Consider the following 27,433-nt stretch of genomic DNA (forward strand, 5'->3'; position numbering starts at 1 on the left):
TTCTTTAATTAAAAAAAAAACCAAACCATTTTATTTCTTTATTTTGATAGACAGCACAAGCAGGGGGAATAGTAGGCAGAGGGAGGGGGGAAGCAGGCTCCCTCAAGAGCACGGGGAGCCCCATGTGGGACTCGATTCCAGGACCCTGGGATCATGACCCGAGTCAAAGGCAGTCGTCAAACCAACTGAGCCACCCAGGCACCCAATAGAGTGGTTTTATTTTATTTTTTAAAAGATTATTTATTTATTTATTTGACAGAGAGATCACAAGTAAGCACAGAGGCAGGCAGAGAGAGAGGGAAAAGCAGGCTCCCTGCTGAGCAGAGAGCCCAATGTGGGGCTTGATCCCAGGACGCTGAGACCATGACCTGAGCTGAAGGCAGAGGCTTAACCCACTGAGCCACACAGATGCCCCAATAAAGCTGTTTTAAACCCACATCTATAATAAACATTACTTCGTTTCAGTGGGATTTTAAAAGATTCAACTTTCAGGCTTAGAATTTAAGGAAGGTTTCTTAAAATATTTAAAAAATAAAGTCTCCTGTAGCAAATAGTGGTGGTTTGGAACTTTGGGTTATATTACGAGAATCCAGATAGAGAGGACTGTTGACAAATCATGCCAAGTGCCCGTAACTGAACCTACTACTGTGTAATCACCTAAATCATGCAGGTAGAAGTGAAAAACAACTGAATTCCTGTACATTTTGAAACTACAAATCTTAAACAGAAAAGTAATATCCTTGTAAAACATAAAGGACTGTGCAAGTCAAACAGTATTAACCACCCACTGTTCCATCGGTTCTTGAAACTACTGTTCTTCATTCAGTAATCAAAACAAACTTGACTTTTAGTAAATGATTAATGTTGCTTATTTGTTTCTCCCTGCAATATTAGGGCTTTGTGTTCCCAAGTTTTGTGTCTACAGATAAAAATGCAACCAATGTCAGTTTCTAGGAGACTCAGAATAGCTTTTAATACCACACAAAATTTCCCATCATCGGTACTTAGTCTTCTTCCATCTGATTAACTCAAACTACAATCTAGATGGGGACAGTAAGTAAGAATTTATGTAGCGATTAATGGCCTCACATGCTATACCAATGGTTAATTCTGATTGTAAAGAATCCTGTGGCTGTTATATTAAAACCAATTTTCAGTACAGATCAGAGGGAAATGTGGCTGCCACTGTAAGACTGTATTCTAATTGGAAATCTCAGGTTTTATTCTTGGTTTAACATCTGGAGAATGTTTCCACAGGATAATCACACTTAATTTAACAGAAGTACTTAAGATCAATAGTATTATATAAATTAAAGGAGTTCAAAGTACTCCCTAAAAATCGTTCCTCTTTTTTTTTTTAATATAATAGTTGATAGCCTATTATAAAAAGTATCACCAGGTTACTTTTCAACACAAAGTACTCCAGATATACAAGCTTAGGGAACTAACTAAACTTAATCCTTTAAAATAAACTGCTAATATGTAAATTTATATCATATTTTAATTCTTTGTTAAAAGCAGCAGACTGGAGGCATTCTGAAAACTAAATGTTATTTTGAGAGAAAGGGCTAACAATAGTTCTAAAGGGTAACCATTCCAAATCAGGCTTTCAATCTATGTAACTATATTACTGAAGTATGTGATTTAATGCATGGTATACCCAACACTAAATTATAGTGGGGTTCTACGTGTGCTTTTTTTTAAAAAAGGAGGCTCCATGCCCAGTGCAGAGCGCAATGTGGGGCTCGAACTCATGACCCTGAACATCAAGACCTGAGCTGAGATCAAGAGCCTGATGACTAACCGACTGAGCCACCCAGGCACCCCTTTGTATGTTTTTTAAAGTCATGACTAAGATATTCCTTAGTCATATTAACTACTCTGTAAGAATAAAGGATGGACACTTATCATTCCTATTTGGCAAATGGGAGAACAGAACTATAGGATATGAAGGCACATTATTTATGAAATCATATTGGTGAGTATGGCCCTGCAATAGGAAAATACTTTTCTAATTATGGGTTTAACCTTTTCCATGGTCTCTTTGCCTCTTCATACCAGTTACTTTAACGCAATCTAAGTAAATTTGGCAAACTGTAGGTTATGCAGATGTAATACAGATTACTGATGTGGTCCTTCGCAGTACATCCAAATGATCATTGTGGTACTATGGGGTCTACATTATCTTCCCCTTCCCCACTTTTTGTAACCACAGATTGGAAAACAATTGTTTCTATTTTGAAACATTCACTGTATGCAAGTTTCAAGTCCTTATGAACATGCCTGAGATGAACACTGGAACAGTGGGGCTGGGAGGGAAATAACAAGCCCAGGACATACCTACAGCCTCCCTATCTTCAGGTCAAAGACAGCCCATTACAAACACTGGCCATGATTTATCAGTTCCCCTGCTTATTTTCAATTTGAATTATTGACTCAGTCAAATGATGAAACACAGATACTCTTCCTACATAAAAATAACATAAGAAAATACTAACTGCTATAATTTATCATATAAATAACAAAACTTAATAATGTTATACCATTTTTTTTCCTTTAATGCAAATCCATCCAAAATAAAAGTTCTTGCTTAGTGTACATTTGTGCAATAAAATTACATTCATACTCAAGGACTTCAAAAACACTTACCCTAGAGCCTGGAAGGAAGGAATCGAAAGTGCCCAGTGCATCGATAAGAACAGCAGTCTGGAGGCAGACTCCCCAATGTAGTGCACATTCAGGTACTCAGGCATAGGAGAAGGCATGGTGAGCTAGTGTGAACAGGGACTGAGGTAAATTATCTTATGACAGTTCTAAGTGATAATTTCTTTGAAAAAGTTACATGTAAACATATCAAATATGAGTTTGATATATTCACCCAAAGTCAAATCTTGAAATAATCCAAGTGACTGGATTTTGCAACTATAAATAGGATTTAGAATGAGTAGACCAGAGTTGCTAACAAAGCAATATTCAGACAAGCAGAAGCTCACTTAATAAATATCAATTATGATATACTTTGGTCGTGTTTTTAGAAGTTATTTCTGTTTTGATCTAACAATGTGCTTATTTTCCTTTCTTCTCTTCCTTTGTCAATAATGGTATATAACAAGTTCAGTGTAAGGAGCAATCCTGTATGTTAAATGTTCCTTTCACACAGGCTATGGGGAATAACAAACTCAAATCTTACAGGGTCAGGAGAATAATGAGTGAAGTGGGCTTGCTGGCGCCCTTTGGGAGGTGCATATTCCCAGATAAATGGCACAGCTATGACACGAATTCCATATACTGAAAACATATGGCAATTTGGACTAAGGACTGCCTGCTCTATTTTTCAAAGAGCAGGTTCTGTGTGAAATCTGTTTAATCTACAGGTAAAACAAAACTTGTCTGTGGCTGTAATACTCACAGGCTGTACTGCTGACCTCGGGTAGTTATTTTAAGTGTTTCAAACGGTTGAAAATAAGTATCCCACATCAAAACACTTCTAAAAGCATTTCTGAAAAGCTTGTTAATAGAACTTTCATTGTGATAAATGAAATATAGTTTCATCCATAAGAAACACTACCCTAAATTTCTATCACTAAGGAAAATAATCTATGCTATAGAGTACTTTGTAGGCATTAAAATTGGTGAGATAAACTGAGATGTGATGGCATAGAAAAAATAATACCTTACAGATACCTAAGTGGAAAAACTATGAAACAGTATATAGATGACCCAATTTATGTTAAAGAGAAAGGCACATTGTGTGTGAGTATGTGTGTGTGTTTGTTTTAAAAGAACAGAAGGAGATCTATCACACAGTTCACAGGAGCCACCTCAGGGGGAGAGTAGGTGGATGTACCCGTATGTATTTTTCTGGAGAAAGGATAGCTTTAATCAGATTCTCAAGGGTGTCTATGATGCCTAACAGATCAAAATGTTTTCATCAAAATGATATAAAAGTTCTCCAGAAATGTTAGGTAAAAATGTAAAAAATACTAACTGCCTTTGTTCACTATTAGCCACAAATGGTTTATCTATTTATAAATGGTGCCAACTAATAAAACAACAGAGATATTAATAGTTGAAATACCATGTATGAGAAGAATACATATATATTTTTAAAGATTTTATTTATTTTTTTGAGAAAGAAAAAGAGAGTGAGCACAAGCGACGTTGAGGGGCAGAAGGAGAATCATCAGATCCCCACTGAGCAGAGAGCCCGATGCAGGGCTGGGACTCAGGACTCCAGAATCATGACCTAAGCCGAAGGCAGAAAGATGTTCAACCTACTGAGCCACCCAGGTGCCCTAAGAATATTTTTTATTTAAAAAAAAATTTTTTTTAAGATTTTATTTTTAAGTAATCCTTACACCCAACAGGGGGCTCAAACTCACAATCCTGAGATTAAGAGTCGTACACTCCGGGGTGCCTGGGTGGCTCAGTCGTTAAGCGTCTGCCTTCAGCTCAGGTCATGATCCCAGGGTCCTGGGTTTGAGCCCTGCACTGGACTCCTTGATTGGCGGGAAGCCTGCTTCTCCCTTTCCCTTTCCCCCTACTTGTGTTCCCTCTCTTACTGTGTCTCTGTCAAATAAACAAAATCTTTAATTAAAAGAAAAAAAAAAAAGAGTCACAGACTCCAATGACTGAGCCAGCCAGGCACCCTGAGAATAATTTTTAAATGCTTGAGAAATGTTTACTGGAGCAGCAAATTAAAATGCCACTATTTAAAAAGAATTCTTAAGAGAACTATAGGCAAGCAGATATTAAACATCTTAAATATAATTATCAGGATGCAACTGTTTCTTTCTATATGTAAGTATATGAAAAACAAACTGGGAAAACTATCATACCTTTTCAGAATTGCCCAAGGGGAGTTGAGTGGGAAAAAGCCTGAAAGATCGGGGAATTACCAGAGATTACTAGTGTTAGGGGGCTGGAGTAAGTAGGATGCAAAACAACAGTTGTTTAAACAAATAGTTTAGTCACTTTTAAGAAGTAAAATAGTTACAGTATAAAAAATTAGACATAAAGGCTAAAAGATACAGATGTACCTTGACTGGTAGAATAGTGGTGGTAATGTTGAAAACTTTGTGCTTTAATCATAAAATTAAAATCATTTGCAATACATACTAGAGGAACTCATTATTTAAGACTGCCATGTTATATTACAAAGAGAAGAAATATCTCGTAATTTATCTGTTTTAATACTTAATTTTCTTAAAGCAAGATACACCTCTAGTATCATGAATCAGTCAACGCTGGCTTAAGAAATAAGAATTTATTCAACAAGTCTTTTAGATTGCAAAGACAATGGTTTCTTCCTCTATATAAAGAAGATGAGTTTCTACTAAAGATGTTAAAGAGCTTCCCCCAAATACCTGTGGACTTTTAGGTTATAAATTGAATTACACACATTTTAAAAACAGCGCACATTCAGCACATTGAGATGATTTTTTTTTTAAAGTAGGCTTCCTGCCCAGAATGGAGCCGAATGTGGGGTTCAAACTCATGACCGTGAGATCAAGACCTGAGTTGAGGTCAAGAGTTGGATATTTAACCAACTGAGACACCCAGGTGCCCCAATATACTGAGATGACTTTTAAAAGAGTGTTGACTTGAATTAAACTTGGCTACCCATTTTAGAAGTTACTTGTCTACCATTACCTTTCTAGCACTTTCTGTAATTCTGATAATTAGCTAAATGAAAGGATTTTAAAATAATCATTTGACTTGAGTTAGGAGATGCGAATTCTACTCCAACATGTCATTAATTAGTTGTGTGACCCTAGATTACACATTATAATTCAGCAAACACTGAGATCTCTTTCCTTTTTTTTTTTTTTTTAAAGTAAATTCAACCGCCAATGTGGGACTCAAACTCACAACCCAAAAATCAAGAGTCACATACTCTACCAACTGAGGCAGCCAGGTGCCCCAACCGGGATTTCACTGTAACATACTAAGCTAAATGCCGAGGCTTCAAAAGAAGAATAAAAGGGAAATGGAATGAGTTGCAGAAAGGGCTAAGAGAGGGATGGCATTTCTGATAAATGATGGTCAACTGAATCAAAATGTGTAAGGTCCTAAAAGGTCATGGACTTTATCTCATATGGGCAATAGAAAGCTAACGAAGGCTTTTAGGTAGCAGAGTAACATAACTGGATTTTTTTTTTTTTTTAAGATTTTATTTATCTGAGAGAGAGAGTGCACACACACACATGAAGAGAGGAGAAGGGGGAGAGGGAGAGGGCTAAGCAGGGAGCCTAACTAAGGGCTCGATCCCAGGACCTGAGCTGAAGGCAGATGTATAACCAACTGAGCCACTCAGGCGTCCCATAACTGGACTGATTTTTAATAAACATCACTGTTACCAGGGCAAAAGACAAGATGAAGAGACTGGAAGCAAAGACATTACACTAACAGTTTAGGTTAGAAATTTTAAAAGGCCTTGAAATATGGTGACAAAAATGAAGAGGAAAGGAGAAATTCAAAAAAAAGAATGGTTAGGATTCAATTAGGGAATGGAAGGGAGTGAGGTGTGGGGAGAATGATGACGAGTCCCAAACATCAAAGATGGTGACCAGAAGGGCTATCGTTTTAATACTGAGATGATATGTATGAGAGAACAGTTTTGGAAATCACCTACCTCCGTCTCATACACTTATTTCTAAATGGGAATTCTATCCACCTTCATGATCTATGTAATCAAATAACAAGAATCAAGAATAAAGTATATGAAATCACACCAGAAACTCTGAAATTTAATAAAAATTTTTAATATTTCTATTGTCCTAGATTCTCCAGAACCAAATTCTAAGATGCATTATTAGACTATTTCTCCTGTTTGCACTGCTTTGAACAAGACACTGAAAACCTCCAAATCTTTTTTCATTCACAATGTATAAATGACAATACAAGTCCAAACTTTCACAACCAACTGTGATTAAGGCTCAAATGTAAGAATGTACACATGAAAGCATGTTGCAAACTACCGTGTACGTAAAAATGTATGATAGGAACAAAATCCTATTTAGCTCAGTTGTTAAGAGAAAACTGAGTTTTTGATCACAGATGTCAGGTTTTGAAACTCATGACTGTAAAACCTCAATGAGAAAGCCAACTACGAAAGTACTGAACTGGGAAGTGAGAGAAAGTAAAACTCTTGATTTCACAAAGGCTGTAAACAAGCATCAGAGAAAGAAGCTGTCTTTGTCAGGAGACCAAGAAAGTTCACAGTGCTGATTCTGAGGACACCCAGAGAACAGCAGGTCAAAGACTATTCCAGAGACAGGAAAAAAGTTCTAATTTGCCTAACACATCCATCCATAACAAATATTTGAAAAAAATCAAACATTTTGAGGACAAACATCAACAACTAAAAAAGGATGGCTTCTGCTTTCTATAGAAGTACTCTATACTTTTTACTTGCAATGGGTTCTCTTCCTACCTATCTTCTTCCTTTCCTTCCCATTTAAATCCAAAGGTAGAAAATAAGAGACAGACAACAAAAGCATGTCTTTTATTCAGAATAAAAAAGCAATGGGGAAAATCAGTTTTGCCTTGCTCCACCCTTGTCCATAGCTCCTACCATACTTTTTAAGGATGACACTGATTATTCCCATTATCTTTTTTTCCAGCCCCCCCCCAAATTTTCATGGACAGTACAAATAAAACATTTCTAATTTTTTTCATACAGGTTATCTTTGGTAAAATTTTACATGAAGATTGGTTTCACTGTTATGTTTTACTGACTGTATCAAATTACATATTTGTAATTTGTAATTTACATATCAAATCCCCATATTTTTCAAGAGAGGCCTTTTAGAGTCACTGAGTTTTCTTTGTGGCTACTTCTACCAAGTCAAATTTTACAAATATAAATTTTATCATATGCAGTTTTACCCAATGTTAGATTTGTGTTATTTGTACCAGTCACACAAACCACTATTTGTTAACTGTTTATATTTTCATTAGAAACCCATGAAAACTTATAATCTAAAGTAAAGTTATACATAATTTCCTTCAGGTACTCTAGGACTGCTGTGTATTGCTAATTGAAATCTCCTATATATTTTTAATCACTTTGCATATGATTTGCTGAGAGTACTCATTGCTGGCAGAGAAAAGATACAGAGTGGTTAAAATGGAGAGGTCAAGATATCTGAGTCTTTTTTTTTTTCTTTTTTATAATTTTTTTTTAAGATTTTATTTATTTATCTGACAGAGAGAGAGATCACAAGTAGGCAGAGAGTCAGGCAGAGAGAGAGGGGCAAGCAGGCTCCCCACTAAGCAGAGAGCCCGATGTGGGGCTCGATCCCAGGACCCTGGGATCATGACCTGAGCCGAAGGCAGCGGCTTAATCCACTGAGCCACTCAGGTGCCCCTACATCTGAGTCTTAATATAGGGCCTCAACGGTCAGTGTTTCTATAGCTATAGTCCGAACATTATTTGAATGCCAAAGTTATTTTCTAATATTCTACATGTATTATTTTCATCATAAATTAATGTATTTAGGGGAGCAAAAAAATAAACTACAAATGTACCTTCTCCAAAATGGTTAAAATGTAAGAAGTTAAAAGCCAGAAGTTAAAATGTATTAAATAATTTTTACATTCTTAATACTGAGAGCTAGCTAATTAGGGCAATACTAACAAATGGAATTCTTTATAGTTACTATGGTAGGAATAACTGGGTCTCACATACTAGCTTACGCTAAAGCACTGAAGAAAACCATGTATACAAACATGGTGAATGTCAATACTCAGGGTTAACAGCAACACCCCAAACTCATGTCTAAAATGTTCTAAAAGCTAGCTTTTATATATAAAACCACTAATCGATATCACAACCATGATTTATAAACAGGATGCTTTGCTGAGCCATCGCTTTCTGCAGCCAGATGTGCATGTTTCAGTTGCTATTTTGAATTCTATCAGGAATACTTCTGACTTTAAAAGCACAACAAATATACCTTGATTTCTGAAGGGAAGATTAAAATCAAAATGGATAATACAAGATTAAAAATTATATTTAAAAAATATGGAAATACCCTGAAAGCTACATGTGAGTCGCTGAGAAGTGGCCCCTCTTTTTCGATGTAATTTATGCTCGAGTCTCCAGCAATTAGGTGAAGGCTTCCTTCCATGCCCTCTACTGAGCTCTGACAGGCTGTGCTCTCTCCAGGATTCAGTGCTTTTGCAAGAGTGTCAAATGCCCTATTAGGAGACATTAGATGCTGTGAGCTTGGTCAATCTCAAAAAAAAAAAAAAAAAAAAAAAAAATCCTACATAAAATTCTGGAATTAAGATTTAGGCCTAGGAAATTATTGAGAACACAGAACTTCAGTGTATCACTGATTACTCTATTTCAGTGATACCTATACCTGCTTCCAAAAGCAACAAATAAACTTCAATTATGTATAGTATGAAAAGCTGTATTATATTATATTAATGCATTATCAGAGAATTAGTCTTTAAAAAAAAACAACTTACATAATTACCAGGAGGAAAAACCCTTACACTTTGTCTCAAAACATGCTTTTACAAGTTATACATTTGATACTACAAGATAACAGCCCATTTACTTTATATACAGAAGTTATTTAGAAAGAATAAGGGCAAGAACTTATGTCAACTTCACTGCATTCTACACAACAGATTAGATTTTAATTTTATTTAAAAATTCAGAAAATATTTTAAAACTTATGTTAACACAGCTACATCTAATCTGTAAGAATCTTGAGATTAGGATGGCAAATAATGAACTAATGTTAGCAAATAACTAATCACTCCCCATATTTTTCAAGAGAGGCCTTTTAGAGTTCCTTAAAATCTCATGTTCAACAAAGTACTTATTGAGACTCTTAAATGCAGTTTCCACAACATTTAGATGATGAACAGTGTGAAAAAAGCCTGAAGAGATCCAGTTTCTACATCCCATATATTAATATCAAGAGAACAAAAAACAGAATTCTTATACAAGTTTCCTGAAGTGTAACTTAAAATTGTAGTTGATTCAATTAAGTCCTTCAAATCTATTTTCATCATTTAAAAACTGGTGGGGAAAATGAACATGGCTGCCTGGAGTAAGGCAATTGTTTAACTCTAAATACACAGAAGATAAAATAACACGTTTAGCAAGAAAAAATTCCTAAATTTATGATTACATTTCTAATCTTGTAATATTCATTTATTGCTCATTATTTGGAATGTAACCTACTGAATAATATTTCACACTGAATGTGCTTTTTCAGTGAAAACTTACTGTGCTTTAAATTTTCTAAGTCTAACAGAAATACTTGTTTTCTGAAACTTCTGTAAATAGTATTCAACATAAGAATATTGTAAGATATACTAATAAGATCAAAACAGACCTTACCTTGAAACATCACCATTAGTCTGCATTTCTTGATGAAAATCACACAAAGAGGTATCACCATTATTTAAGCTTTCAATCACAGATGTTTCATTACTATTCTGAGAAGGATCTTTAGTTTTTCCAAGATTTGCTAATGATGTAACCACACTGGCCAATGTACTTAAATCTCCCTGACATGATTCAGCCTTTAAAAAAAAAAAAAAAAGTATTAAAATCTGCAAATTGGGGTATCAGAGAACTTTTTGTCTGAAATATCCAATTCTAGATTATGAAATGACAAAATTAAAATATTCTAATTAAGATAAATGGAACCTAGAAAGTAAAATCAAAGAATTCTGAGCCTTTAGAAACTTCCTGAGGAAAATGTTAAGTTTAAAAACATCAGGTATATTTCCTAGGAAATGTTTATATAAAAGTTATATTAAACCAAAAAGTATACTAATGATTAATATATTCACATCAACAATCCCTCCCTCTGTAAAAGGATCTTAGATGATCTTTTAAGTTCTTTTTTTAATTAAAATTCTGCCAATTTCCAAAACTCTCTATACAAACTATAAAGTTGTACATTGAATGTATTAAAATTAATGTTACTGAAAAGAGGGAAAAAACGTAAATGTATTACTGAACAGAATTCTTAGAATGCCAATTTTCATCAGCCACTGTGTTAAATGTGTTAATACCAGGTGCTGTGTAGGTGAAAAATCTCTTTACATATTTAAGATAATTTTTAAAAAAGATTTTATTTATTTATTTGACAGAGAGAAAAAGAGATTATGAGAATGAGTCGGGGGAGGGGCAGAGGGAGAAGCAGATTCCTCAGGGAGCAGGGAGCCTGACACGGGACTTAATTCCAGGACCCAGGATCATGACCTGAGCTGAAGGCAGATACTCGACCAACTGAGCCATGCAGGAGCCCATGATAATGGCCTTTTGCTATACATTGCATATTCTCCCATTTGTCTTTAGCTTTCATTTTTTGTTAATCATGTATATATTCTTTATTCACTAATTAGCTATTATTATTTTGTGAAAAAGTATTCTTTCTCCTTAACTCTTTGACTACCCAGAAACATAATTTCTGTAGGAAAGGCAGATAGATGCTTGATTTTTCTTTATCAATTTTCAGAGCAATGAGTCAGTGCCCTTAGCAACCTCTACTGGCGACAAGTGAGTTTTAAGTACCACTTTAAGTTCATAGATTTTTATATATTTGATACATTTAAATGAATCATTCTTGTTTAAATACTCATATTATTCCATCCTAACCTAATGAGAGTCCCTTCAATTGCCTTCTACGGCCTTCTACGTAGAATCCTTTAATGAAATTTAATTTTTCTGTTTTAAAGTGCTTTTAATCCAACAAAAACACACGTTTCCTTGATGTTTGTTATATCAATTCTTCAGTTTATGTGAAATTAGTTTTAGTGAACAGAACGAAACAATTTTTGTGCTTCCCAAATTAACAAATGGTCCGAGGATCATTTACTGAGAAACCTACTAGTTGTGGAGTTCTTACTTGGTTCCTACTTATATATGTATTTTATTTAATCCTTGTAACAACCCTTTGAAATAGGAATCATCATGCCTTTATTACTGACAAGAAGCATTACCTCTTGTCATTCTGCAGCAAACAGTGGAGGCAAGACTGGGAAGTCAGGTCTGATGGGAAAGCCTACGCTCTAACCACTGTTCCAGGCTTCATATACTTGAATAAAAGGAGTTAACATTTTTAAGTGTTTTAATTTTCAACTAAAACTTAAACACATCTATTTTCTTCCATTTTATAACATGCCTACCTAGCTAGATTTTTAAGTTTTTGCCAATGAAGACTCTTAGGCAATGCGAAAAGACCGCATCTTGTGACCTGACAGTTTTGAGACTTTGTCAGAAACTTACCACACAAGATTGTTATTATAATTTAATACAAAGACATATAGAAAAGCAGTATCTGGGAAAATAGTAATTTCTCAACAAAACATAGTTGTCTTCCTTTCCTAAAGGAGTTAGTATGTCAGTGCCGTCCTAACTACCATCCTAACCTTGAATCACGTATACAAGGTGAAGCAAAATCTTCTAATTCCAAAATATATGGTAAAAGGTCAAATCTCCCCACTTAATAACAAAATGCTAAAGCCCAACCTGTATGGTTGACACTCTTATTTGCCCTATTTTACAGATGAGGAAGGAAACTGAAGCACTGACAGGTCAAATAACTTGCTCAAGGTTATGCAGCTAGTAAGTGGCAGATGAAATTTGATTCCAGAGCTCATGTATGAGAGTCCCTTAAGAGTATCAAAAAACTAAAAAAAAAAAAAAAAAAAAAAAGAATATCAAAAAACTAATACAGAAGAAATCTAGCCATAAATAGGATGAATAATCTTATAGGTTATATAAAACCAGATTACATTACAGGCTGAAAGAAATACTATTCATAGGCTACGTAAGATCTGTTTCTAGACATGAGTCTTCAGGAGAAATTTTATTCTCATAAGGGGTTTCTGAACACTGCATAAATGCCACATGCTCCATCTAAATAAGCCTTTTTTTCCTTGAGACTCCTTGCTCAAAACAAAGACTCCAACCTTTAAGAGAAAACAGGTAACTTAGACACATAATGAAAGCTCTTGCAATTCTATTCCTACTCTTGACTCAAGTCAATGTTTTGAGTAAAAGATGTGCTAGGAATTTCTCTTCACCTGAAATATTTTAAGTATTTTGTTACTATAAAATATGTAGGGGAGTATAAAAGAAATATTAAGAATTTTGCACTTGGGGCGCCTGGATGGAGCAGTTGGTTAAGCATCTGACTCTTGGTTTTGGCCCAGATTGTGATCTCAGGGTCATAAGATGAAGCCCTGAGTCAGGCTCTGTGCTCAGCACAGAATCTGCTTGAGATTCTCTCTTCCTCTCCCTCTGCCCCTCCTGCTCATGCTCTCTTTCTCCAAAATAAATAAGTAAATCTTAAAAAAAAAAGGGGGGGGGGTGCTCCTGGGTGGCTCAGTGGGTTAAAGCCTCTGCCTTCGGCTCAGGTCATGATCCCAGGGTCCTGGGATCAAGCCCCGCATCGGGCTCTCTCCTCAGCAGGGAGCCTGCCTCTCTGCCTACTTGTGATCTGTCAAATAAATAAATAAAAAATCTTAAAAAAAAAAAAAAGAAAGAAAAAAGGAATTTCACACTTAATAAAAATTTCTATTTCTAAGGACTTTTGAGATGAAAGAAACCTGTAAGACTTTTGTCTGTTACTTTCATTTTGAAGCTATAATTGTCCTAGGGCAATAATGAACATTTCTACTGATAGTTATTCCTATATGAGGACACACAAAATAGAGGCTATCCTGGTCACAAATCTAAACCCAAGGCAGCAAACACTTACAGGAAATACCTGTCAAGGGAACCTAACATACACCCATCACAATCCTCAACTCCGCTTTAACTAGCTCACCTTACTCTAAGAAGCAGGACCCACTAGCCTTATAAGGAAATCTTCAAGCTCCTAGTCAATAAGGCCCTTTCCATATTGCTGCTTCTAATGTTTTCTAAAACTCACTCTTGCCCAAAATCCCTCAGCAAGAGTGCTCTCCTGATCTATGGATTGTTTTCCCTTGAATAAAGCCATTAAATTTGTTACTAAACTGTTTTAGCTGTCACTTAACACTATCAAATAGTGGATCATTTAAAAAAAGCAACTTGTAATAGGGAATATTTAAGACCAGACCAATTAACCAAAGTAATGGCGGAGATAAAGAAAAGGGAAAAAATATTAAAAGCTAAAAAAATTTAAGCTTTAAATTAATTGCACTAAACACACCTTATCTGGTGTCATCAGCACAGTTGACTCAGTTTTTATTCCAGATTGGTGAATATTCACAAACATTCCTGAATCTAACAGTCCTGCTGACCTGTAACAAACAAGTACACATTTAGCCTTAGTTTCACTGGGAAGAAAAACAAAGGACCAGCTACTTAATCTATGTTTTGCTGGTTTGTACTATACCTTGCAGTTTCACTATCTGTTACAAAAGTTGGAGTTGCAGCTAATGGACTTCGAAGGTCTTTTCGGATGTAGATTTTTTCTGTTGAAGCGGCACAGTTGGAAGATTTTTCTCTTGATACTTCAATAGGTTTTCTTTCACACTGAACAGCTACAAAAATGCATGAAGCTATTACATCACAGTGCGGAATGTATAGGCAATTATAAATGTAACCATTCAGTCAGCAATGTTGTTCATGGGAGACAGTTACCATAACTGAACTCTAAAGATCATCTTTAGAAATTATTTCCAATTTCAACAAAGTTGCTTTGGAATAATAATTTGCATCTCTTGTTCTCTTTTCAAAGTCTCCCTGACCCAGCTGTGGTAGAAATGTAGAGAAATTCTTATTTTTTAAAAGCTCACCATCAAGAAGGAAAAACTGAAGATAGGAGTCTCTTACCTATCTATGTGAGAGTTAAAAAAAATAATATCTTACCGACTGAAAGTAATACTAATAGAGCGCCACAAAAAGCTAAATCTTTTTTAGTTAAGGGCAGGGAGATTTTTGAGAAGTAATTCAACTGTTTATAATCTTCATTTATAAAATACAAGTAGTATATTTCACTTATTTTATAGGATTTTATTTCATGATACATAGGAGATAGTATAGTTTAGTTGTTAAATGTACATTTTCTGAGAAAAAAAAAAAAAAACCTGCCAAGATTCAGATCTGAGTTCTGCCACTTATTAGTTATGTAACCTTGGGCAAGTTACTAAATCTGTTTACTCAAATGTAAAATGGCTAAGGGTAGTACCTACTGCACGGTATTTTGCTATGAGAAGAAATAAGTTAATTCCTATGCTATACACAGAGTTAGGTATGGTGAGAACTCAATCAATATTAGCTACCCAACTTATCACCTTAGTAGTTTAATCGAAAACTAAACTGTTATCTAGTTAGGCATGTTTTTAAAAACCAAGTTCAAACATATATACATGCATAGCATATGGACAATAAATATATTGTTGAATGAATAAAAAATACATGCATATGTACACATTTCTAAACTGTTAGTTGGAATACTGTAAATTAAAAAGTATACATATTCACATATTGTGTTAACTGTGACATATTTCTAGAGGTTGGCTGAATTCTTAAAATTATGTTCTCCTTTAAAGCTAATACATACAATCTTGTCTCATTCCAAACGCAATACATCTCTGTAACCTGCAGTATTGACAGCGGTTTCGATGGTGTTTATTGATAATACAGTCCTTTGATCCTCGACATGAATAAACTAAATTTTTTCGGATGCTTCTTTTAAAAAATCCTTTGCAGCCTTCACAGGTTACTGCTCCATAGTGACGCCCTAGAGACAAGATGTTTAAGAAAACAAAAGTCACGTATTTTTTTTTTTTTAAGATTTTATTTATTTATTTGACAGAGATCACAAGTAGGCAGAGAAGCAGGCAGAGCGAGAGGAGGAAGCAGGCTCCCCGCAGAGCAGAGGGCCCGATGCGGGGCTCGATCCCAGAACCCTGGGATCATGACCTGAGCCGAAAGCAGAGGCTTTAACCCACTGAGCCATCCAGGCGCCCCAAAAGTCACATATTTTTGAACAGAAATGGAAATAAGCCCATTTCTTCCCTTTAAGTAACAACAATATATGTAATGAAATGATTTTTGAGTCTGGGACATGGAAACATTTTTTAGGAGTTACTAAGCAGAGAATGAAACAACCATATTCTTTGATAAATATATTAAATATTATGAATTTTTAATTCTGTAAAGTAACCTTAACAATGATATGGAAAATTTTGGAAAGAGGAAAAGCAAAACCACCCATAACACCATAAGTAAAAACTATTTTCACTTCTGAGATCACTTATAAATTACAATTCTCTTTTACATTATATAAGGATATTTTATTCTGAAAACTCTGCTTGAAAAGAAGATACATCAATTAGTATTTGAGCTACAGTATTCTCTTTTTTGGGGAGGCTGTGGGTGAGGAAGGATAGAGGGAGGAGGAGAGAAAGAATCTTAAGCATGCTACACACTCTGTACAGAGCCTCTATGGGGCTTGATCTCACAACCCTGAGATCATGACCTAAGCTGAAATCAAGAGTAAGACATTTTATCAACTGAGCCTCCCAGGTACCCCTATAGTAATCTCTTCTCACTGTTGGTTCCACTTTTTAAGTTTCTGGAGAAATCTGTCACACTTTGATTAACCTACCACTTCACAGGCCATTTCTTTGATAAACATCTATTAAATTGAACATACTCTGGGAAAAGCTGTAGTGGAGATTGTTGCAATGAAGCTATGGAAAAGATTAAAGATTATATATGAGGGAACATGGGTGCTTTCCTGTACTAAAATAACAATGACCATAACTAAAATGACATAAACCTGAGTACTAGTAATAGTATTTGGAGAAATGCTGCTCAGCTATGCACAGCATTAAAGAGTAATCAGAGCTTTTCCATCTCAATTCTATATACGTGGACTAGCAACAGGGCTCAGCAGGTAAGTTAGCAACAATGTTATGTATTAATAAGGACACAACTCATTTTTAAGCAACTCCTTTGACAAAACTGACTTTATTTTCAAGAAAAATTTCCACATATTGTTTACATTTAAAAAGCAAAATTTGGGGTGCCTGGGTGGCTCAGTTGGTTAGGCAGCTGCCATCGGCTCAGGTCATGATCCTGGAGTCTGGGATCAAGCCCTGCATCGGTCTCCCCGCTCAGTGGAGAGCCTGCTTCTCCCTCTCCCTCTGCCAGTCACTCTGTCTGCTTGTGTTCTCTATTTCTCTGCCAAATAAATAAATAAAAGCTTTAAAAATTTTTTTTAAAAAAAGCAGAAGTCTTTGGGGGACCTAGGTGGCATAGTTGGTTAAGTCCTTGACTCTTGGTTTTGGATCAGATCATGATCTCAGGGTCATGAAACTGAGCCTTGTGTGGGGCTCCAAGCTCAGTATGGAGTCTGCTTAAGTTTTTCTCCCTCTCTCTCTTTACCATCCTAATAAATAAGCAAATCTTTTTTCTGCTGTTTTTCACAATTCTTCAAAATATGCATTTTTATGTCATTGGAAGAACAAATTAAATTGCATTCAAGTAAAATAAAACTTTAGATGAATAAAAAGCTTTGGGGAAAAATCAGTTAAATTTTATAGGCTTCAAATATGAATCATAAAAACAACATGCTCTTTTCTTTTTACTTTGAGAAGAAGAAACATGGTAGCGTGGTAGTTGTTTTAACAACACAACACACATAGAAGGTTATTTTTAAAATGTTACCTGATGCTTTGTCTCCACATACTACGCAAAGATCAAAAACCTTATTTGGTCCTTGGTCCGGGGAAGAATTATCTGTTAAGAGCTAAAGAAAATCCCCCAAAACAAAAAAACCAGAACAATAATTTGTTAATAATGCTTTTAAGTAAAATGTAAAAGAACAGTCAGTCTTACTTATTGTTTCCTTTCTTGTAAGTTATTCTGAAACTTTGAACTCTATTATGCATATATCAATTAAACTATTAATTTTCTTTATATATAAAGAAAAATTTCAATGTTATTAGAAACAAAGATAGGAAAAATGCCTTTTAAATTTGTTTCATAACAATCTCATTAAACACTATTAAACACTCAAATACATGAGTATTTAATGTATCTTACCTATTAAGCATTTATTATTCATTATTCATTCAACATATCAAATTACTGCAGCAATTATCAGCCCTATCATGACATGTCTTTCAACAGCTCAAAATTTTTCCACATGGAAAAATAATCTATAAAATCATAGAAAGATAACTGAATTTTTAAAATAGAATAGTTAAAATTTTTTTGAATTATTTACTTATAATTATGGAAAAGATTGATAAATACTCCATCAATGAGTTATCTAAGATTTGGAACAGGTGTAATCATTGACATCCTGGGCTACAGAGTGTAATAAACAGTAGCAGGTTAGTGGAACTGGGTGGAGAGGCCTTGGGCAAATTACAAACTCTCTTAAATTATATAAAGAGCTAATCACTTAGTTGCAGCTAATAGATTGCTGTAAAAGAAGCACTAGCTTTTTCTTTTATCTTCTAACCTTTTAATCATTTTTTTCCCCCAATCTTTTGAAACGTGAAGAGATTACTTCAATCCCCAAAATGTGATTGGGCATTCACCATAGAGCCTCCTGGCTTTCAAACAACCCACACACCAATCCTCCACTTGGACTCTTTTTCATCTCTTAGGGATATGAATGCCTTCAGGAGTAATTCTGATTTAAAAAACTTCAAACAGTCCTTAAAATAGCTGTCCCTTGCTATGTTATAATGGCATAATTTCTTCTTATCTCATGATAAAAATTTAGTTTTTAACAGAAACTTAAAAAAAATAGCTGTCCTTTGAAAGTATCTATGAAAGGTATCACTCTTTTTCTTAATAGTGCATCTATTGTGAATGGTGCTAATCTTTTATCTGCTATTATTCCTAAGGGTAGAAGAAATATTGACAAAGGGATTTGCCCACATCCTTTAGGTCACTAGATCAGAAATCCAATCTTTTTGGCCTGGGGGAATTTTATCCTATACCTGTTTCTGTTTTTTTACCCTGACGGGTGATCCATAAAGTAGGCAAATTACCAATATTATCTTTTTTTCTTGAAACAGAGAAATTTTTTTTAGAAGAACAACTTTACAGTGGAGAAATCTGATACATACTACTTCACCCAGGTGGTGAAGATCAATGTCACCAGTTATAAAACATGATGATAGTAAGTACACTTGATAGGACGTGATGAAAATGGCACTTAACCTCTGTGATCCTGCTCACCAAAACCAACAATCCCAGTCTAATCATGAGAAAAACAGTAGTCAAAATCCCATAGCAGGGCCATCTACAATATACCTGACCAGTAAACCTCAAAATCATCAAGGTCATCAAATACAAGGAAAGTCTGAGAAACTGTCACTGCTAACAGGAATCTAAGAAGACGTGATGACTAAATGTAATATGGTATCCTGGAACCAAAAAGAATATTAGGTAAAAATCAGGGAAAGCTAAAAACATCTATGGATTTTAGTAAATAATATATAAAAATTAGCTCACTAGTCATAATAAAGGTATCATATTAATATAAAATGTTAATAGGAGAAACTGTTGAGAGGTTATATGGAGACTGTACTAACAGTTCAATATTTCTGTAACTAAAACTTTTTAAATTGAATCTGTCGATAAAAAGAACTTAAGGTATTCGGGATGTTATAAATTTTTTTAGTGACTTCTGCCTTGTTGATAAAGTAACGTCTTATAAATCCCATCCACTTTTTACCTTAGGTGTTTCTAAAAATAATATAAATGATGCAATTAGAATCTATCAGAATATAAAGGGAAAATTTTGTATTTTATGAATTAGTTCTTCAATCCTAAAAGGAATCTTCTTTGATCAGGTTTTCATCATAAAACAGAGAATTCAATTTTAAGTGGGAAACTCCACCAAAAAGTCTCCAAAGGCAAACTTAAGGGTTTGTTGGATTTATGTTCAATCACAGGAACCATCAGTGAAAATATCTACATAAACATGGGCATGCAGCGTGTATAAGCCTTAACTCTTCAAAAAATATGTAACTAGAAAAAATTAAAATGCTGTGAAGTTAATCTAGACAACTGACTGACTTCTACTGTTAAAGGAGACGGTGGGAATAAAATGGTCGGCTACATGAAGGAAGATAGAGATGACAACCAAGGAGGCATCTGTCAAAGACGCAGCCATAATACTAACTTCTTGATCTGGCAGCTTCTTGTTGCCTAGGCAGCATGGTCTTGGGAAGTGCTACTACCATGAAGAGGCTTTTAATTTGGCAGTTTCCTAACCATGCAGAAGCAGCAGGTCTCTTACACGCCAGTTCTGCAGCACCTCTATTCTGCAGGTTATTCTTGGAAACCTGAACTGGAGCTGTATCTTCATCCTTCCCAACAATTCTGTGAATTCTCTATACCCTTTATGAAACCGCTTCCTGGACAGACTAAGCAGAGTGGATCTTATTATCTGAAACTAACCACTCCCTCCCGCCGAATATACGGATGTGAGGGTGCCTGAGAAAGAGTACCGGGGCATACAGGAAAGGGCAGTCACCACAGATAATCTGCACAGCACCTAATTTTATGCAACTTTTCCTATGGACCAGGTAGGACGTAAAGTCTTAACATCACTTATACTTATGACGTGCTTTTTAATTCTCTCAAGTGTAAGATGAAAAGACACTCTGAAGTTATTTACCTGGAGATGTTGTGCAGACAGATCAGGAGTTGTAAAAAATAACTGATTAACACCTGCTGCATCTGGAGTAGTGAGGAAAACTTTCCCTGGAGTGGAATCTTGCCTGGCCAGAATGACTTTGCTTGGGGTAGAGCCATCGTGATTTGTCAGAATGAACTGCTTGCCTTGTGTGTTATGATCAAGTGCCGTCACGATCTGGATTTTCTGGCCAGTTTGCTGCTCGGTAACAATCTAACACAATCATGTCAAATTAGTAATCAATTCAACTTATCTTTTTTTTTTTTTTTTCTCTAAGGGCACAATTTTCTCCTACTTTCAGACAAAGCTAGGAAAGCATACCATTACATATATAGTCAATACAATACACAAACATACATACCTTTTAAACTAGCAATTCTACTCCCACAAAATCCCATCCTATAGAAAAACAAATGTGCAAATAAAGGTACAATAGTAAAAACATTTGGACCTCATTATTTTGACTCCTTCCTTCCCCTTCCCTCCCACCTTCCATTTAGAAAAATGTTTACTGGGTGCATTCCATTTGCCAAGCATTGTTTGTTCTGGGTCCTGGAATATAGCAATAAACAAAACAAAACCTTTGTTCTCATAAAGCTTTTATTTTAGTGAGGAAAGGCAGATAAAAAACAAATAAGCGAATAATATTCTCAGATGGAATCAAGTGCTACAAAGAAAAAATAAAGCAGGGTAGAGCTGGTGAGAGTCACTGATGGAACAAAAGCCATGAGGAGATGGCTTCTGCACAGACCTGAGTGACACAGCAGACCAAACCTTAGGGCTAGCTAGAGGAAGTTCATCCTCTACCTGGGATACAGGTAGAGGCCATGGGGCAGGAAGAGTGTGTCTCACCTATGTGAGGCAAGAGGCACTTCAAGAGTGTGGCAGAAGGGATTACGGTAAAAGATGGGATCCGAGCGACAGCAGGAGCCACATGGTATAGGGCTGTGTAAGGACTACAAAATCTGGATTTCCTCCTGGGTGAAATGAAGATCCACTGGAAGATCACAGAGCAGAGTGGCAAGATCTTTTTCAAAAAGGGTAATTCTAGATTTAGTTTTGTAGAACAGCCTGTGATGTTCAAGAGAAGCATTAAGGGAGACCAGAAAGAATGCTACTGCTCACACACTGGCAGTATCTGGGAATTACATATGGGCAGGGATGCCAGCAGGGTACAGGGTAGTGGCCATGCTAGAAGAGAAAAATGATTGGATTTGGGACAGTTTATGAAGGGATATGTGACAAGATACACTGATGGACTAGCTGCAGAATATAAGGAGAGAAAAGTCAAGGATGACTACCAAATTTTGCTCTGAGCAACTGGGAGGACAGGATTGCTCTCTACTGAGTTGGAGGAGCCTGGGGAAGAGCAAATCCATGAATTAGAGTTAGATTGTTACCGCTGAGGGCTTTTGTTGTTGTTGAGCAAATATTTTACAGAGTAAACTCATTACTCTAATTTAATCCCTTGGTTCAAATTCAAAATTGTAAAGTTGGTTTGTTTCCAACTTTTTCCATTTCCCTAAAATTTCCCTAAAATTATTTTCAAGATTCTTTTCTATGCAAAATTTACAATGAAGTTCTGAATTACTAATCAGTTTTTGTCTAGAGTAGAACGGTAACGATTATAGCTGCTGCCAATTTGAATTTTGTTGACCCGTGTTGCCAGCATGTCCTCCTTTTCTGGGTATACTTTTCACTGCTGTCAATCTTATTTTACATAGGTCATCTCCACCACCATCTTCCCTAACAATCTTCCATTTTACCTTTAAGATGTGAATTTGAATCAGTTCATAACAAATTTTACCATGTAACTCTTAAGCTGTTGGAGGCTTCACTTCATTGTGGATTATTTCTATCACTAATATTACCGTGAAGTAAACACAATTCTAACGGCTAACAAACTTATTTCTTAGAGAAGAGCTTTAGGTGTATGCACCGTGTGGTAGTTCTTTGACAGCACATTCAAACTTGACAAGTGGTAGCTTTTTAAAGACTAGCTGCAATGTGAAATCAGAAACTATACTAAAATCCACTGATCTATCCTGCCATTTGAATGAATCCTTCACTTGTCCGTGATTTTGTAATATCACACTGGCCCACTGAATGATGTACACCTTTTATATATTGACATGTTTTATCATACCATATCATTACATGGCAGGTAGCCCCTGGAAAAATAAAGGGAAAATAACATTTCATTATTATTATGAAAATGGTTTTGACCTTGCTTGGCTCTCTGAAAAGAGTCACTAGATGACACTTTGAAAACCTCTGGATTAGAGTATCTCTTACTAAGGAATAGGGCATAATTCTTCCAGGTCTCATCACCCTCCCACAACTCATTAGCTGTTTTTCTTTTGCGCTCCCACAGCACTCCGTACAGTCATCTATTACAGCCCTTCCCGCTGTACCCTAACTGTGGGATGATTCGACTATTCCCCACTAGATTTAAAGCTACCTTAAAGTTGAGAGTATCTTTTATTTCTGTACCTTCGGAACCTAGCATATACATTTGATTTATTTACTTAAAAAAAAATTTTTTTTTTAAAGATTTTATTTATTTACTTGACAGAGATCACGAGTAGGCAGAGAGGGGGTGGGGGGAGCAGGCTCCCCGCAGAGCAGAGAGCCTGATGCCGGGCTTGATCCCAAGACCCTGGAACCATGACCTGAGCCAAAGGCAGAGGCTTTTGACTGCACCACCCAGGTGTCCCTATTTACTTACTTTAAAAAATATTTTATTTATTTGAGAGAAAGAGACAGCACATGCGAGAGCACAAGTAGTAGAGAGGGAGAAGCAGGTTGCCCATCAAGCAGGGAGCCTGACGTGGGGCTCGATTCCAGGATCTTGGGATCATAACCTGGGCCAAGGGTAGACACTTAACTGACTGAGCCACCAGGGCACCTGTATACATTTGATTTAAATAGGTTTGATGGATCTGCAAATGAACTATAAATCAAACATACCTCTCCCATCTGTTGTTCAATAATTTGATGTGCAATTTCTTCTATGGTTGCCATGTTCTAATTGCCAAAAATTCCTGCCAGAATAAAAAGATGCCTTTTCACAATTATACTCATGAAACATATTTACTGAAGAATTTACAAATGAAAACACATTACAGCTAAGATTTATTTCAAAATAATCCAGTTGGGGTAGGCGGGGGAAGGACGGAATAAACAAAACAAGACTGGCCGTGCACTGACAATTACTGAAAACTGGTGAAGTTTATATAGGGGTTCATGAAATTATTCTCTCTGCTTTTATGTATTTTGAAAAGATCTATTAAAAAAAATGATTCAAGACCAAACAATTTTACTTTTCAAAGACTAGACTGAAAAGCAGTGGCTTCATCCTCTCTGGAACCAACTGAGGAAACAGAGCTGCTCCCTGGGCCTGTATCCTCTGGGCTGCCACCCCCATGAACTGCCGGGAAGGCAGTTAAGATTTCTGAGAATTCTGTATCAGCAGAAATGTTGCCAGCTTGGACTGAAGGGGACATAGATCGGATGAAATGGAGAAAAACCGCTGGACTTGTGTGATTCTTCTATGAGGGCCAGTAGAGCTATTCGGTTTCAAACATTTGTTATCCTTCCAGGAAGGGGAGAAAGATTCAAAGATAGGTCACAGGACCAACTAAGCCATCCAGGTGCCCTTTTATTATTATTATTCTAAGATTGATTTATTATTTGAGAGCGAGCGTGCCCATGCGTGAGGGGAGGGGCAGGAGGAGAGAATCTTCAAGCAGGTTCCCTGATGAGCACCGAGCACAAAGCATCATGCCGGGCTCGATCCCACGACTCATGAGATCATGACCTGAGCTGAAACCAGAGTCCAACTAAGTGAACCAGCCAGGTGCCTCTAATGTTTATTATTTTCATCAACATTCTGTTCATGAAGCAATCTGTGTATCTCTAAGATAACAGAAGCTTTTCTACTGTTCTCTTTTCTTTCTGGATCCTCACCCAAATTGCTTTTGGCATCTCTATTTCTACCAACAATCTCTTCAAGGCAATCTAGGCTTTTTGTAGCATGCATCTCAAAACTCTGCCAGCCTCTATTTGTCTCCCAGTTCTAAATTTTTAGCCATTTGTTACAGCAGCACCCTACTTCCCAGTACCAAAAATCTGTATTGGTTTGCTGGGGCTGACATAACAAAGGCTAACAAGGCTACTTCTGGCTAGATAATTCAAACAATAAAAATTAATTTTCTCAGGGCGCCTGGGTGACTCAGTGGGTTAAGCCTCTGCCTTCAGCTCAGGTCATGATCCCAGGGTCCTGGGATAGAGCCCCACGTCGGGCTCTCTGCTCGGCAGGGAGCCTGCTTCCTCCTCTCTCTCTGCCTGCCTCTCTGCCTACTTGTGATCTCTCTCCCTCTGTCAAATAAATAAATAAAATCTTAAAAAAAAATTAATTTTCTCACAAGGTGGCTCAGTTGGTTGAGCAAGCGACTCTTCGTTTCTGCTCAGGCGTGATCTCAGAGTCACGGGAGAGCACCAAGCTCAGCTCAGAGTCTCCAGGAGATTCATTCCCTCTTGCCCCTCCCTCCCTGCCCACCCCCCCACCCCGAGCTCGCACCCACTCTCTGAAATAAATAAATCTTTAAACAATTTAAATTTTCTCACAATTCTGGAGACTAGAACTCTGAGAAAAGCTGTCAGAAGGGTTGGTTTCTGAGACCTATCTCCTTTGTTTGTAGACGGCGGCCTTCTCTTTGTCCCTTCGTATCTTCCCTCTGTTTGCACCTGTGTTGTAATCCCTTTTAATAGGGATAACAGTCATATTGGATTGGGGCCTAACCTAATGACCTAATTTTAACTCAATTATCTCTTTAAAGGCCTCACGGTCAAATACAGTCACACTCTGAGGTACTGGGGGCTAGGACTCCAATATGAATCTTGGGAGAGTGAGGGAATATTCGGCCCATAACACTTAGGCACAAACCTAGTAAGAAACACGCATGATATATGTAAGGAAAGCTTTAAAATGCTACCTACAGAGAAGAAAAACTACCTGACAGAACACCAAAGAAAATAATTATAGCGACTACCTCTAGGGAAAACTGGAAGTTTGGGAACAGGGCCAGAATACAGACTTACTTTTCACTGAGTGAGCGTCTGTTTCTTTACAATTTCTTTAAAATTAAAATTAATTCATGTGTTAATTATTAAATTAAATAATTAAAAATTAATTTTTAATACCTACAAGTATTACCACACATAAAAAATGAATTGTAAGTAGAAAACAAAAATCCAGTTTAAAGCAACCTTTTCCAGAAATCCTAAAATCAATGGTGTTATCAGCACATTAGAACCAAACAAGCTACCTCATAATGAAAAATTAGGTAGATAAACCATTTATATATATTATTAATGTTTGATTACTTAAAAAGTGCATGAATAGAAAGGACTGAAGTTAAATCTCAGTACTATTAAATGAGCAAACAATTACACTAAATCAACTATCATTTTAGCAGAAGAGACCAAAGAATATGAGGGTGTTACGTGTGATGCACATATGTGCATGGTATATATGCATGTCCAGGTTCATACTAATTGTGTACTTTGTCATCAGCAATGCTACAGGTAATACAATGCTAAAGGATTTGAATGTTAATATTCTTGGAACAGTATTCCTGAGTACTGAATTTAGGGATATTAGATTTTTTTGTTTTTTGTTTTTTGGCTTCTGAAAAAAAGAGCAGGAAATGACAATGAATTCATAACTTTTGGAGTTACAAACTCTAAGCTTAGAGAACTATCCACCCTCTTCAGAAAAGCATACACATGCATGTATTTGGTAGATTCCATTTTGTGGTCCAATACATCAATTTTCTTTTTTTTTTTTTAAGATTTTATTTATTTTTTATTATTATTATTTATTATTTATTTGACAGACAGAGATCACAGGTAGGCAGAGGGAGGAAGGGAAGCAGGCTCCCTGCTGAGCAGAGAGCCCTATGCGGGGCTCGTTCCCATGACCTAAGATCATGACCTGAGCCGAAGGCAGAGGATTTAAGCCACTGAGCCACCCAGGCGCTCCCAATACGTCAATTTTCTACTTCTTTCTATTTATTTTCAGGGGAGAGGGGCACAGGGAGAGGTAATGAAAATCTTAAGTAGGCTCCATGCTCAGCACAGAGCCCAATGTGGAGCTCAATCTCCCAATTCTGAGATTATGACCGGAGCTGAAAACAAGAGTCAGATACTTAACTGACTGAGCCACCCAGGCACTCCTTTCTACTTCTTTGTATATAAACCTTCTGCATTACTGCAGTAGTCTAGAGCTCTTATCTCATATTGTTTTATAGATCCATGTAATTCAAACTGGTTAGCATAAGAATGCTTAGGGAAAGTTTTTGAGATACTTACCTCAAAGAGCGTATACTTCAATTGTATTGAGTGAAACAGAAATGAGAGGAAATTAGGGAATAGATTTGACCAGAAAGGCAGACTAAGAACAATTTTTGTCCTTTGGACCCCTCTCCAACCACACATAGATATGTATGGTGCGTATGTTGCAGTATCAAACTACTTACCTGCTCCTACTTATAAAGCCTGTTATGTGTCTGTAAAGCCTGTTAGGTTATCTGTCAGCTTATTAACTTAAGATTCAAGTCTAGAAAAGCACAGACACAATGATATAAAGTCAAATCTATAATCTCAATTTTATTATTACTTATTTTTCTCATTAAACTATCAAGGAATACAATACATATTTATATGTAAATAGATCCATAAAATAATTCAAATATATCATATAATCTTGCTCATTAAAATTTTTTTCC

General features: G+C 36.1%; 1 protein-coding gene across 3 annotated transcripts in view; it reads right to left on the minus strand.

Annotated features, from left to right (window-relative positions):
• The window catches only part of NR2C1 (nuclear receptor subfamily 2 group C member 1), a 45,158-nt gene that overhangs the window by 10,860 nt on the left and 6,865 nt on the right, over positions 1-27,433 (minus strand). For all 3 annotated transcript variants that reach the window (XM_032874240.1, XM_032874239.1, XM_032874241.1), the window contains exons 2-10: positions 23,613-23,686; positions 20,625-20,855; positions 17,648-17,729; positions 15,534-15,713; positions 14,364-14,511; positions 14,178-14,268; positions 10,367-10,551; positions 9,039-9,204; positions 2,650-2,771 (exon numbers count right to left, since the gene is read on the minus strand). In XM_032874240.1, the coding sequence (XP_032730131.1) occupies positions 2,650-2,771; positions 9,039-9,204; positions 10,367-10,551; positions 14,178-14,268; positions 14,364-14,511; positions 15,534-15,713; positions 17,648-17,729; positions 20,625-20,855; positions 23,613-23,666 (1,259 nt within the window). In that variant the 5' untranslated portion in view covers positions 23,667-23,686. The remainder of the gene's footprint in view (positions 1-2,649; positions 2,772-9,038; positions 9,205-10,366; positions 10,552-14,177; positions 14,269-14,363; positions 14,512-15,533; positions 15,714-17,647; positions 17,730-20,624; positions 20,856-23,612; positions 23,687-27,433) is intronic.

This window comes from Lontra canadensis, unplaced genomic scaffold, assembly GCF_010015895.1.
Source record: "Lontra canadensis isolate GAN:19392208 unplaced genomic scaffold, GSC_riverotter_1.0 scaffold52, whole genome shotgun sequence".
NCBI lineage: Eukaryota > Metazoa > Chordata > Mammalia > Carnivora > Mustelidae > Lontra > Lontra canadensis.